Below are 14,389 nucleotides of genomic sequence, written 5' to 3' on the forward strand. Positions count from 1 at the left end.
CTGGTGTTATGTAAGCCCTAATCCTTCATATGTAATAATGACCTCCTGTTTTATAATGGCCATGAGAGGATACAAGGGCTGTTGGTTTTTTCATGGTTTTGATTGACCTAATCTGACCTTTGACCTCATCAGTTTCAGTGAGTCAAGTCAAGTCAAGTCAAATGTATTTATAAAGCATATTTAAAAACAACTCACGTTGGCCAAACAGCTGTACAACCAGAGCAGGAAATCACAATAAAATATAGAATCAAACAAAAACAGAAACAAAACACCCACATGAGCATCAATACACACAGTGCAAGAGTACAAATCATCAAATCAGATCAGGAGGATCCAAACGCTAAAGGATAAAAGTGTGCTTTGAGCCTGGACTTGAAAGAGTCAAAAGAGGGGGCAGATCTAATAGAGAGGGGGATGCTATTCCATAGTCTAGGGGCTGCAACAGCAAAGCGCGGTCACCCCTGGATTTAAGCTTAGGTCGGGGGACGGCCAGGATCCCCAAGTTAGACGACCTGAGGGACCTGGAGGTGGAATAAGGGGCTAAGAGGTCTGAGATGTAAGAAGGGGCCTGCCCATTCAGGGCTTTAAAAACAAGCAGGAGAAGCTTAAAATCAATCCTGAACCGCACTGGAAGCCAGTGGAGAGAGGCCAGAAAAAGGGCTAATATGGTCCCTCTTCCGGGTACCCGTCAGGAGCCTGGCGGCAGCGTTCTGGACCAGTTGCAGGCGGGACAGGGACGAGTGGCTAAGTGAATGGTTTTGTGCCATCCAGCACTTGATGTCCGTAAGGCAGTCAATGAGACTGTTTAAATTGCACCGGTCGTTAGGTTTCAGAGTGAAGTCTCCTATGGTTTCTCTGCAACATCCACTTCCTCTGTCTTGCTCTCTCCCTCTTTCTCTCTATCAGTCTGTTTTGAATGGCTCCCGAGTGAGACGGTGTCATCTCTTTTCTCCATCCTTGGTGGTGTAGTGTGAGGCTGGGTGTGTATTCTCTGTTTTCGTTCACGCAAGGAAAGTGTGTTGCGAGAAGCGTGCCTCCACTATGTGCATGAGTGCGTGCTGTGTACATATTCACACACACACACACACACACACACACACACAAGTACTTTTCTGAATACACACACACACACACACACACACTGGTAAATGCACACAGAAGCAACATACACATGAACAAATGTTTGTGTACATACGAGACATATGCACACACACACACACAACCATACACCGGGCCCACAACCCCCCACACGAAGTAATAGCACTGTACACTCTTCTTCAGTATCTTGATCTCTGTTTCTCTCTCTCTCTTTCTGTATCTTCCTCTCTCTATCTCTTTCTCCTGCTCCTCAGGTGAGAAGAAACAGGGTGTATTGGAAGGCTTTTAAGACCCATTTTTGAGGACACCACTCGGGTAGGGTAAGGGTGGGGGGGGGGGGGGGGGGGGGGCGCGTCTGGGTGTGCAGTGAGATGTGGAAAAGTGAGTCGTGACTTTGCTTGCTGGGGGCTAATCATGTATCATTTATTGGAATCGGTTAGCAGTCACTGACCATCCCACCAGCCTGCCCCGCTTCAGCAGTCGTGCATGCTGCAGAGAGAGGACCCAGACAGAGAGAGAGAGAGAGAAAGAGAGAGAAAGGGAGAGAGAACGACAGGCAGTAAGAGAGACAGAGACAGGGCTTCAAAGGGTTATAGTGAGAGAAAGACAGGCAGTAGTAGATGCTTGGAGAAAAAATAGCAAAATAGAGGTAAAAACAACTCGCAGGGTCTAAGAACATGGCTAGCCCAGCAGTCATTTGGAACATTTTTGGCTCTATCCTATTTTAGACGGCAGTTACTCGGGTAGATTCTCACAGATGTTCACAGCTCTGAGAGGCCTCCTCCAAAACTGCATTACGCTTTGAATATTGATGCCGTTTTAGGCTGCTTGCTGTTATTTTAATTATGAAGACGGAGTCCTTTAATAGAGCTGCCTCCCTGAGAACGCATGTCCCAGCCAAACAGGCTCTCACCTCTCGGAAGAGAAGAAGCGCTGCTTATGTAATGTGTCAGACATAATGGCAGCAGCCTCTTCTCTTGCCTTGCTGTAGAGCAACAACATCTCAATGCAGCCAGCAAACTTAGGCGGAAAATTAGACAAAATCCCACATCTTCTAACGCAAATAATTTTAAAGATATTTTGAAAAAAAAAACTCCAATTAAAATCCATTCAAAAAATATTTAAACATCAAACATCTCAATCCTTGGTGCTGGTGAAATAGATACCGGGTATCAGGTTGTGCTTGATCATTATAACAAAAGGCCGACAGCTGTTCAGGCACGTAATAAAGCTAGCAGCACTGCTCAAAATGTACGGACATGCTTAAGTGCTGACAGCAACAACAGCAACTCCAGGCTCCTCTACTGATGATAGCGCACTCATAAACCCAGCTGACAGGGTGCCATCCCCAAACCCCCTCCACTCCTCTCTGTTCCTCTCCCTACACCTGTGAAAACTGAATGGAGGTAAATAAGATAAGTAGTGTGGATCTATATGATAACCAGCTATTATCTGCACTATAGCTAAGTGTATGTCTTTATGACACATTCCAAAACTGATCAAGTTTATATAGAATCGAGATAGAAATGCAATGACTCAGAGAGAGAAAGAAGAAGAGAGGGGGAGAAAGAGGGAGAGAGAGTCTGTCACTGAAAGTGTGCAAGTGAAAGAAAAGGGAGAGATAAAAGAGAGAGAGAGAGAGAGAGAGAGAGAGAGAGAGACCAACAGAGAAGGACAGTGAGAGCCTTGAAGTCAGCCATTTATCAGCCAGCATGACTGCCAGTGGTCTGCACTAAGACTAAGCTCCCCGCTCCCCGCGCCCTCTCTGCTCAGTCATGATGTTCCCACAGCACAGGGCCCTAATGACGTCCGTAACACTGTCAAAAACAGTGTCAAACTACAGCATGCCTCCCATCTCTCTGCCATACTTCCTAATCATGTGATCCATCACAGACTGGGGACACGCGCAGACAGCCATCTTACAACAGCGAATGATTTTACAAATATCTTTGTCATCATTGCAGAGCTTTTAATTGCCCGTCAGTAGGCCACGTGAAATTCTCCATCAGCCAGGCGCACAGGCAGCCAGAAGGAGTGGGGTAATCGGTGTTCCTTTAAGACTGGTGAAATTAGATTCCAGATGGACTGATCCTCATGCTTGGCCCAGCAGCTGTGGGTGCGGCTCTTGGAAGAGTTCTCTCTCCTTCACTTATTTTCTCTGTGTGTGTGTGTTTGTGTGTGTGTGTTTGTGTGTGTATTACCAGTGGATGGGCAGAATTATTCAGCCAACACTCCACCTGAATAGTGGAGTGGCTCCCTAAGTCCAAGCACTAAGAGGACGAGCACTGCATCCAAAACAGTGCAGCGCACTTATGAAGCAAATACTTATATGCAGATCCAGGGATATTTCAGCCTTGGGAGATCTCTGCCAACCAGCCCATCCAGGCACTCTGACCTTTTTAATGACCTTGGTCTCTGATTACGCTGACCCTCCTGGCTCATGGCCGCATTCAGCACTATCAGTGAAAGAGCCAAAGATCTCAGCGTACGCAGCGCTGGGGCACTTCCTCATCACATCAGCGCGAGATGCACTTAGAGCTTGTGGTTTAAAGGCTCATCATCACCTGCGGTTTTTACATCCTCCATCTAATTAATTCAGGCTTGAACTAGGCTTGATCAGTACTGTCTGCCTGCCTGTGCGCAGCCGTGGAGAGAGAGACAGAAAGACAGAGAGAAAAGGAGAGAGAGAGAGAGAGAGAGAGAGAGTGAGAGAGATAGATAGAGAGAGCACTGTACAAGCTGAAGTGGCTAACGTGAATGTCTGAAGGCAACGTGTGGGTGGTGTGCTGTCTCTCGCAGTTCGGAAATACTACACAGACCAGGCTACATACACTAGCTTGCTTTCAAGTGCGTGGACCTGGAGGCTTTTGAAGCTGAGCTGAAATACTGTATACTGTATTTTTATGCTCTTCCACTTTACTTTTTGTGTTCCGTATGGCTAACCCTGCCACATGTTCCGAAAGGCACTCGCATGACTAAAACGTTAAAGGAGTAGGTTTGAGGAGAAACTGAGACAAACAAATGGCACGACACAGTTCAACTGAGAAAAATGCTTTAAAAAAGAAATAAATAATAATTTATATAAATCAAATTGTAACACCGTATGTAGTGTTTGTGAAGACAAAAAAAGTAAAACAAAAGTAAGAGACAGACAAAAGTCGTCTTCAGTCAATGTAGCCAATAAGGAGGCACCAACAAATAAAGACAGAAGGCAGTTTTGAGGTCCATGATGTTGTCAGAGAGGCAGTTTGAAGGCAGGAGCCAGATGAATGCCATGTTGGAGTCGGAATGGTGAGAAAACGCACCTGGTGATTTCCTCCTTGAGCGCGGCAGGGTCTGGTGGGTAAAACTTGACTCTCAGACACATGGTGAAGGGAGGTTGAGCTGGGGGAATAACACACAGGCCTTAACAAAGGGAACAGACCGGTACTACCACACTGTAAGAGCTATCTGAATGTGAACCTTAACCTTTTTTATATCAGGTTGCTTAGGGAGATAATGGTTATGGAGTAATCTACTGAATAGCATTCGGTATATGTATACAGTATACAGTCATATAACAACACGTTATCATGTTATCAAGTTATCATGATTTTTTATGAGGCATTAATAAAAATGCTGCCACCTCAATGTTTATAATCAAGTTTTATAAACTACAACTTTGTGCTGTAGTGTGTTAAGCAAAAACTGAGCTGGGATGGGCAAAGTCCAGCTATAAAATAGGGGTTCCAGATATGACAGTAGTTTGTAAGAGAGCAACTGCTTCCATATTACACGTTATTTGGTACTTACATTTCATCTGCTTAGAGATGGATTTGGGGCCCTCCAGCCAGTGCTGAAAAGACAACAAGTGAAACACACACAAGCAGTCAGTTTTTTGTGAGATACATTACTTCAAAGAATGAAGCATTTAAATATTTGGGGGTAGGGGGGTTGTAAATCGATACATCACAGCATTCAAATCTTTTGTAGAGTGTCATGTCATATACAGTACATGATATGTATTGATATCTTATAATTTCATTATTCATGTTTTAAATATTCATGGCATCACTTTTCATTGGCTGGAAAAACAATTGCACAGCCTACCATAGGGCACAGACAAAGTCATATTTTTCCCTCAACAATTTGTGCTCCAGGGAGGTAATATATAGCAATGCATCTTATCAGTATATCATAGCTCTGAAATCACATTAAAATCACAGTGATTACACTATCACTATCCCTATCGTCAGTTTGACACTGTTCTGAGCCATCAGCTTAGGAAGCAAAGCCTCAGGCGAGAGAGAGAGAGAGAGAGAGAGACAGAGAGAGAGAGAGAGAGAGAGAGAGGGAGAGAGAGGGGGAGAGAGAGAGAGAGAGGGGGAGAGAGAGAGAGGGAGAGAGGGGGGAGATAGAGGGAGGGGGAGAGAGAGAGAGGGGGGAGAGACAAAGAGAGAGAGAGAGAGAGAGAGGGAGAGAGAGAGAGAGAGAGAGGGGGAGAGAGAGGGGGAGATAGAGAGAGAGAGAGAGAGAGAGGGGAGAGAGAGAGGGGGAGAGAGAGAGAGAGAGAGAAAGAGAGAGAGAGAGCAAGTCTCCCCCTCTGCCCACATCAGCCACTCCTCCTCCACCCCTCTGGATCCACACGTTAACGTGCATCTAACACCACATGAGGATCCTGTCAATACGATCATGTGCATCCTATAACTACGAGCCCCGATCAGACATATGATTCAACGGCTTTCCTAACCGGGTGTCATTCATGAAATAAAAAAACAGCTATGATAGCAAAGCGACATAATTCATTTTGAGTTTTGATACAGTGGGAGTAAAGAGGCCCCAGGCACTGGGCCTACATCCCAAGATATGATTTGCTGACATGTTGTAGTCTTTTTTATTTCATCACTTTTCAGACAGTGTATTTGTGTGTGTGTGTGTGTGTGTGTGTGTGTGTGTGTGTGTGTGTGTGTGTGTGTGTGTGTGTGTGTGTTTCGTGAGAAAAAGATGGGATGCCCTGTCACTACTGCACTGTCAGTACTGCCCCATCCTCTCAGGTTTGTGAGGTGCTGTAGATGGTTGAAGTTCCTCTTCCACCGCAGTCAGTCATGAGGGGCTCCCAAAGGGAGTTGGCGGAAAGAGCACGCAACAGGCATGGTGTGTGAACACATGCGTTCTATTAGGTTAATCTCCACTCCCCACTCTTCAGGCTCCCTAAGGGTGGGTAAACATGCAGCACTTACAGACAGATGCTTAGGTAGCTGATGACCAAAATAATTGAAATAGGAAATACTTTAGGATAGGACACGTTTCATTTAATTTGAGGACACATTAACGAGGAAATGTACCCACACTGGATGACCCCAGTGAAATGCTCCTCTTGGGACTTGATAGTTGGTAATGGCTGCATTTTGCCAAGCAACCAAATCATTTCATATTAATGTAATATGGTAGTACCTGGTGTTCTCTGCTTGTACAGGAACAGTTGGAAACAGCTGAATGAGACAGACCTTTCTAAAAAAACATAAAACTATTATTATATAATAACTACCATTATAAGCCAATACTCTTCTCTGTATCAGACATACATCTACCACCATGTCTGACACATATAGAGGTGTATTTTACACATCTGTTGATACAAATAAGTATGAGGTACTGACAGCCCGGGAATCAGCCCGGGAATTTCAGGCCCAAGACCGGCCCACTTTTTCCATGGTAGTGGAAATTGGATAAATGAAGCAACAGTTCAGCTCTTACTATCCTGTAGTTTATTTTTATTATTACCATGGTTCAACAAATAATGTAAAGGTTAAATAATGATCCACTTAAGCTGAGAAGTTAACAAAAAATATTACACTATTCCACAAGGATAGGTTGATAAATTAACAAAAGCAGAAATAAATAAATAAATAAAGCATTTGAAACGTATCCCACTCTTCAACAAAGAGGCATATTGAACTAATGTTTACAGTTCTTCAACTCACAGTACAGTATACAGTTAGCCTACATTGCGAATAGCACCAACAGCATCTACAGCATCAGTAACCGCCTAAGCAGCAGTGCACTGGTTTCAGCCACTTTATCTATAACTGTGTCGTTGCTTATAGACATGAGGATTTCCTTCTCTGTGCACATTAACATGAAAGCCTCCAAGTTGTCCTGACTCAATGAGCTTCGTAGCCTATTCTTCACAAATTGTAAGGTTGAGAAGCGTCTCTCACATGCAACCTATGTGATGGACAAAGTCAACAGAAACTTATATGCTAACCCAATGACACGATAAGCATCTATGAGGAGGTTGTACTGTGAGAGTATTAAATGGACACAAATGGCAAAGTCTATGGATCGCCATATATTGGGTGATATAAAAAGGCTAATATTTTAATTAAATTTTATATTTTTCTTGAGAATAGGTTGACAACGCTACAACGATGTAAACCAACGCTACAACGTTAGCCGAATAGTTACGTTGCTAATCATTAGGCCTATGTCTCTCTGTACCAGTTGCCACTTGTGTCCTCTTGAAAATAAATCGGTAAGCTTGGTACATTTGGCAGCATCCTCCTCCAATGCCTTTCTTTTTTTCAACCTGGCTTTTTCAGCCCCTCCTGGCCTCTTCCTCCCATCCATCCTCCCTGACGCGTATTGTTGCGGTAGGGCCGGCCCAGCTATCGGTAGCCTATCTGAGAAAACTTTTTGGAAAAGACGGGCTACGGACCCAACCAACTCTATTTGGGAGGGGAGAACTTCCTCACATGGTACAACCCATGCAGAGGCTGCGGTGTCAGAATGCGGAACGTGTGTAGCCTACTTTAAGAGAAGATGGACTAACGTGACAAATATCAAAACAAATTAAATTCTCGACCGGCCCAGAAGTGAAGCGGCCCACCGGGAACTCTCCCGATTCTCCCGATTACCCACCCCGGGCCTGGGTACTGACCTAAAACACCTCAGAGATGAGGCAGAGTTTTACGCTTGGCATGTGGATTAGTATTATCATGTTCCTGTACTGAGGAAGGTGGACAGAATCATAGCATGGCTGGATCTCATAACAACACTGAGACACAGTTGGCAGGGGAGAATAGGTTTCAGGTGAGGAAAAACTTTTGGGTGATACCCGCAACTTCACACAGGAGCATTGGCTAAATCTTATGTAAATAATACTGATTTGTTATGGACAAAAATCCATTATTACATTGTAGTTATCCATTATTACACTTTTGCGCCATTCTGTAAGATTTGTGTGATAGAGTTGGCAAGTAATGGCCAAAAAATGTGAGACCTTTTAATGTTGCCAACCTGACTTGCATTGGCAAACAAAGTCTGCATCTTGGAACTTTTTGAAGCTAAAGGGAATAAATCGGACAGGATATGATTTATTCCCCATGGTCCTTTTCCAAAGGTTCACTCCATCCAACTCCCTCATCCGCCAAAGTGTGCCTCCTCCCCAGCCCTGACACCCTTGCCTTAATATAGTAGCTGAGAGTGGCAGTGGAGGAAATGGAGGATCAGCAGGATCTCGCTCCTGTCTACCGGCTACAAATCCACTTCCCAAATCATACACGTGAATTCTTCATGAATCAGGCAGTACAAGCAACACTCTTTCTACCAGCCCAACCCCACCCTTCCACCTATCCCTCTCTCTCTCTGCCTTGGTGAGAATAATAACTGTCTACACGTTCTGACAGATGGAATGGGTTTTTGCACTCTGGGTGAGGGGGTGAGGAGGGACGCAGTAATGGAGAGGGATGAATCTCCATTCCGGGTTTGCGTCACTCTTGACCGCCGGGCTCTGCCCTCTTGCAGCTCGGCAGCCACAGGCACACACAATCTTCGCACGGCACTCACCCGCTGCTTGTCCGGATCCACATATCTGATGCCAAAGTAGTCCTTTTCCAGCAGGTTCAGGTGGTGGCAGATTAGGTCAAACAGATATTGTCCCTTGGCATCCCTCTGCAAGAAAACACAAACAGCGAAAGCTCAACTTTAAGCACTTGAGCCAGCTCTGAAATAATCAAGTTACGGAGAGGCCTTTCAGCTGAGGGCTTTATTCTGTGAATTACGTGAAAAAAGAGAAAGAGAAAGAGAAAGAGAGAAAGAGAGAGAGAGAAATATATATATATATATAGAGAGAGAGAGAGAGAGAGAGAGAGAGAGAGCGGAAGTGCCATGGATGAGTGGCTAAGACCAAAACCTCTGCATCAGGCTGACGGGGGAAAAGAGGATTTTAATTGCTGATAGCAAAATGCGATTCTCATTTTTCAGACCCTCCAGAGATAGCTCAGATTTATCCAATATTAATGCATGGCCACAGCCATCTGCGGTAGATGAGCCCAAAAAAGAAAAAGGCAAAAAGAAAAAAAAGAAAAGGCAAAAAGAAAAAAGATTTGGCAGCTAAAAAAAGCTCAGAGAGAGAGAATGATTGGATTATGAGCCCGACTGGAAACTGGCGAAGGCCCGATGGAAACAAGGCATCTGTGTGGTGACCTCCTGTGCCCTGGGCAAACGGGCATCGGGCCCTCTGCACTGCTACAGGGAATAGAGTAATTCAGGGCAGATTTAGTTCCCAGAACAGCAAATGGCCCTAAACGCAAGGCTGGGATTCCTGTGCTCAGTCCACATCCATTTAATGGACCAAAGTTCAACAGGTGTGGCCCATAGCAGACTGCTACTGAAGCGATGACAGATTTTTATATGGACATTTTGTATGTGTATGATCATATGAACATAAAGCACATTTTCAGGTGAGGTATGTCTTTTCATGTAATCAGTCCGGTCATCCACATTTCCCTCATTCTCCTAGGAGAAAGACCAAGGGAGCACAAGGCAATCTCATCCAACTGCAGCAAAATTTTAATATAATGGAATACGTTCAAGGTCCACAGCACAGCCTACAAGAGACCCAAAAGAGTTATTTTTGTTAGGCTAACGATACAGTGGACAACATGTTTGGCAATAACGGTGGTGGTTACAGTGTCATCAGCAGCCCACTGAGGTAAACAAAAAGCAAGCATTAATCATGTAAATATGTTCTGATAATGGCTTTTAAATATGGCCCCATTAACGCTGCCCCGTCTATCATCCTTATTGATTAGGGCAACCAAACAGGAGAGACGTGAGTGTGTGTGTGTGTGTGTGTGTGTGTGTGTGTGTGTGTGTGTGTGTGGAGGGAGGGGTTGTTACAAGAGCAGCTCAAGGTGTTTGTGTGCATCTCTGTGCACCTGCCAGAGTCCTCTTCGTCTCTCCCCTGGCGCACACTTGAAAGCATCGTCAATCTCTGCATGCTCATTTGCATTTCAAATGCCACGTACAAATATTGTTTCCCCCCTAAAATAATAACAACTTGGGAGAAATAAGTGATTTAAATTCTGCATCGTTTCTCTGGCAAACCACACCAATTTGCTCTTTCTCCTTCCACCATGCCCAAGGCGATGGGTGGCAGATCGTAATATTTGCATAAGCAAACACCTTTGTGAGATTACTGCTCATTGCAATAGTGCGCTGGTGAAGCAATCAACTTGTTTCCTGGTGTGTGGTGAGTCAGACCAGAAATTACCATCCGGTCTGACGTCACCTTCAGAACTACTTGTCAACTGGAACGCCCTCCACAGAGATGCAGCAGCAATGAGACCGAATTTCCAGCAGCAGCCTTTGAGGTTGGTACATTATGTCCATGATATTCATTCACCCATTCAATGTGATATATTGTAAACATGTTCCTCTTCTGAATTTTTCCACAGTGGAATTTCAGTTTGTACTATCTCCAACCTGCTTTTTTCAGACAGACACTGTTTCTGATGCTATGGCTTGCATCCACTGTATGAGGTCCAGAACATTAAGTGATTGCACCTATAACTTTCCTCAATAAATCTGATGCGGAAGAAAGGCCCGGGGCATGATAAATCAGTGGCACTGCGCAAGTCAGAGATTAATGGCGACCCGCATCCCCCACTCTACCTATCCTCCCAGTCCCTTAGTGGCGAGGACAAATAGTGCCACTAAACTGATGTACCACGGGAGCCACACTCAAGACTGCTGCTTTAATGGAGCCCCTCGTAATGAGGTCAGGTGACATAAAAGCATGAGCCGAAGGTGAAGCTAAGCATTCCAAAGCTTTCATGACAGTCGGCAATGGTCGACCAGAGGAGGAGAGGCCCACTCAAGGTGAGAGGTGTCATGCATCACGTACATCAATCAGGGTTGCCATTATGGGCGTGTCAGTTTCCCAGATGTGGTGCTGAGGCAAGGGATTCTGAGAGGGGACATGGTGGTGACCTACCACTGTGACATGGCGTACTGTAAACCAATCGCACCGGAGGGTGTGCAGCACATGTCTCCAGAGGGTTTGGAGTGCGTCAGAGATCGTGCACATGTACGCGTGAGATGATCTTACTGGAGACTGATGGGAAGCCGGCTGACACTGCGCCCTGCTGGCAGGAGCTTGAAACGCTCCAGAGAGCAGTGAATATGGCATCTCGGCCCACTCGAGAGCCTTTAGCCAAACAAACCTACAGCCACGCATGCCTACACACACACAAACACACACACACACACACACACACACACACACACACACACACACACACACACACACACACACACACACACACACACACACAAACAAACACATCATAGATAGAATCTGAAGCTGACAAGCTTTTGACCAATGGACCAGAGAGGCGAGTCAAAGGTTTCTCGGAGGGAGTCAATTCCAGCATCTAACATAGAAGAAAAAAAGTGACTAAAGCAACATCAGAGTGTTCTACTTAAATACCAGTCAGCCATGGGAGGATACAGTGGGGTGATGGGGCAGCCTTGGGGGTGTGTTGTCGGTGTGTTCCAGGTACAGGTGGTAAGAGGGGGACAGTGGGGGAGGGGGTCTACAAGCGAGCTAGATAAGAGAGTTGCCCCAAATGGTAGGAGTACATGTTGTTTATTCCGCACAACTGGGGCAGGTAGGAAATGTCTGCTAAGGTGCAAGAGAGCATTGTTCCTTTATTCTATTAGCCTAGGCCCTGGTGGTGGATGGTTACTAGAGGTGTAACCAGACGGTCAATGCACATGACACACATAAATACTCTCTCTTTCTCTCCCACACACATGCAAACACACTCAATATGAGGTCATACAGACACACCCACACACATGCACACAGATACACCACAAAAAGTCCCGTAGGCTACTATACATGATGAAAGGTACAAAGATGTACCATTTCTCATACATTCTGAACTGCAAACTGTTCTTCCCTGTATCCCAGTGAAATATTGAAAAAGTTAGCATGTCTATTTTTGTCGGCCTGGCAGATGGGGGCCAGTGGACCTTGAAAGCGCACGTTTGATGCATGCCAAGCGCAGCTAAATGTGGGCGTGTGGCGGAGGCCTTGGAGATGAGCCTCTTGCTGAGCTCTTGCAGAGGAACAGGATCCCGCTGGGGTCAGTGGAGCAAAAGCTAGAGCGCAGTGATGCTAACTATCAGCCGTCAGCTGCTAACTGCTAGAAAAGTGGTGCCTCATCAATAATTATTAACATTTCTCATTCTCAACTGAAACCTGGATAACTAAGATGTGATTCTAGAGTCTAGCTGAGATTAGCGTGCTGTCATGCATACCTGGATGGTGGGTGTTTGAGAAGAGATGCTGAAGTGGCTGGGGGTAGCAGTCGGAAGTCCTATACTTTGCCTGCCGTTGGCTGATTGTCTTGACGCAATGGGGCTTTGAACTTTATCAAGGATTTTGAATCCAAACCATATTTAAGCACAACTGCTGTGTCTGTGTTACTGAAGTGTTACTGAAGTAGACAACAAACAATAATCAAGCACTGCACCCCCTTACTTCGCACCAAATGGTGCTCTCATTCCTCAATGAAACGGGCCATTAGGCAGAGCAGGACATTATCCTGGAGCCACACACGGAGGTCAATCCAAGGTCAATCAGGCCTAGATAGAAGGGAGGTCTAAATGAGGTTTGGGTCTATGCTCCCCCTCTGTGTCCTTCTGTCTGTCTCTTTCGCTTCCTCCAACCACAGACACCCTCTCCCTCTCTCTCTCTGTCTCTCTGTCTCTCTCTCTCCCTCTACCTCTCTCTCTCTCTTCTTGACTTTCCCTTGTTGCTCCCCCTTTGTGCCTCTGTACAGTGATGATGACAGATCCACTGTCAGTGGGAACGCTCAACCGGCAGTCCATTACTCAAGCTTCACCTCACAAACAACCGCTTTGTTAGGAGGAGCGAGCGTGATGAGGCGAGGGCTGCTGAATGCTCCAGTGGTCTCCAGCGGCCTGGGAGTCTACAGCACTGGTGCCTCAGGTCAGTGCTGCCTCCGTGGAGTCAGATTTAGAGGTCATAGGTACGGGAACAGTGGCCATAGTAAGTCATCACAAGGCCTTGATGATATTCCTCTGTTTTCTAAGCAGCATGAATGGGAAATCCTACACGTGAACATTTATAGAATACATGGGCGAAAATCATTTCAGAAGCAGACACAACAATCTGCAAAGGATGCAACATAAATGGACAGGATTTTCATACAGCTTTTCTGCTTTTTTGGACAAATTTCCTTGGCAAACCATATCTCACATTCAACCATTCATTCACACACACACACACACACACTCACTCATAAACAGCAGTGAAGGCAGCCATGCAAGATGTCTACAGACTTGTTGGGGGCCCTTGGGGTAGAGTGTCTCGCTCAAGAGCACTACAACATTAATCCAGGAGGAGCCCGACTGAATTAGAACACGTTGGTTACCAGAGAAACAATCCTGAACCACTACCACTGGTGGTGATACAGGATCTTGCCGGTCTGAATAGACCAGAAAACGGTAAAATGTGTCATGCCTTGACAGCAGGTTTAGCCTTGCTTAGCCTCTTTGCACCATTCTGTTCCAGAGGTAGGGGTTTTACTAGGGTGTCAAATGTATACATGCATGTCAACAAGCAAATCACAGTCTCTCTCTCTCTCCCCCTCTCCCTCTCTCTATCTCTTTCTCCCTCTCTCTCTCTCTCTCTCTCTCTCTCTCACACACAAACACACACACACACACACAAATTCATACAAATGAATGTTCATATAGACAGAACACATTGGCAACACACAAGTAAACACCAAAAAAAAACACATAAACATTCATCTGTAGATACACACAAATGTACACTCAATGAGGAAACTAGAGACCTTAAATCCCAACAAACAGAGAAGCGTTTTAATTAAACAAACACACAGGGACCAGTGTTCAATACTGTGAAATTTAGACAAATGGTACTCCTCCTCCTTCAAACACACACACACACAATGATTCTCTTGCACACAAA

At 45.3% G+C, this 14,389-nt stretch overlaps 1 protein-coding gene across 2 annotated transcripts in view; it reads right to left on the reverse strand.

Moving 5' to 3' along the window:
* The window catches only part of LOC105905584 (FERM domain-containing protein 5), a 112,128-nt gene that overhangs the window by 24,531 nt on the left and 73,208 nt on the right, over positions 1-14,389 (reverse strand). For both annotated transcript variants that reach the window (XM_031564445.2, XM_012833602.3), the window contains exons 2-4: positions 8,926-9,030; positions 4,891-4,933; positions 4,404-4,482 (exon numbers count right to left, since the gene is read on the reverse strand). In XM_031564445.2, coding sequence (XP_031420305.1) covers positions 4,404-4,482; positions 4,891-4,933; positions 8,926-9,030 — 227 coding nt within the window. The remainder of the gene's footprint in view (positions 1-4,403; positions 4,483-4,890; positions 4,934-8,925; positions 9,031-14,389) is intronic.

Source organism: Clupea harengus, chromosome 3, assembly GCF_900700415.2.
Source record: "Clupea harengus chromosome 3, Ch_v2.0.2, whole genome shotgun sequence".
NCBI lineage: Eukaryota > Metazoa > Chordata > Actinopteri > Clupeiformes > Clupeidae > Clupea > Clupea harengus.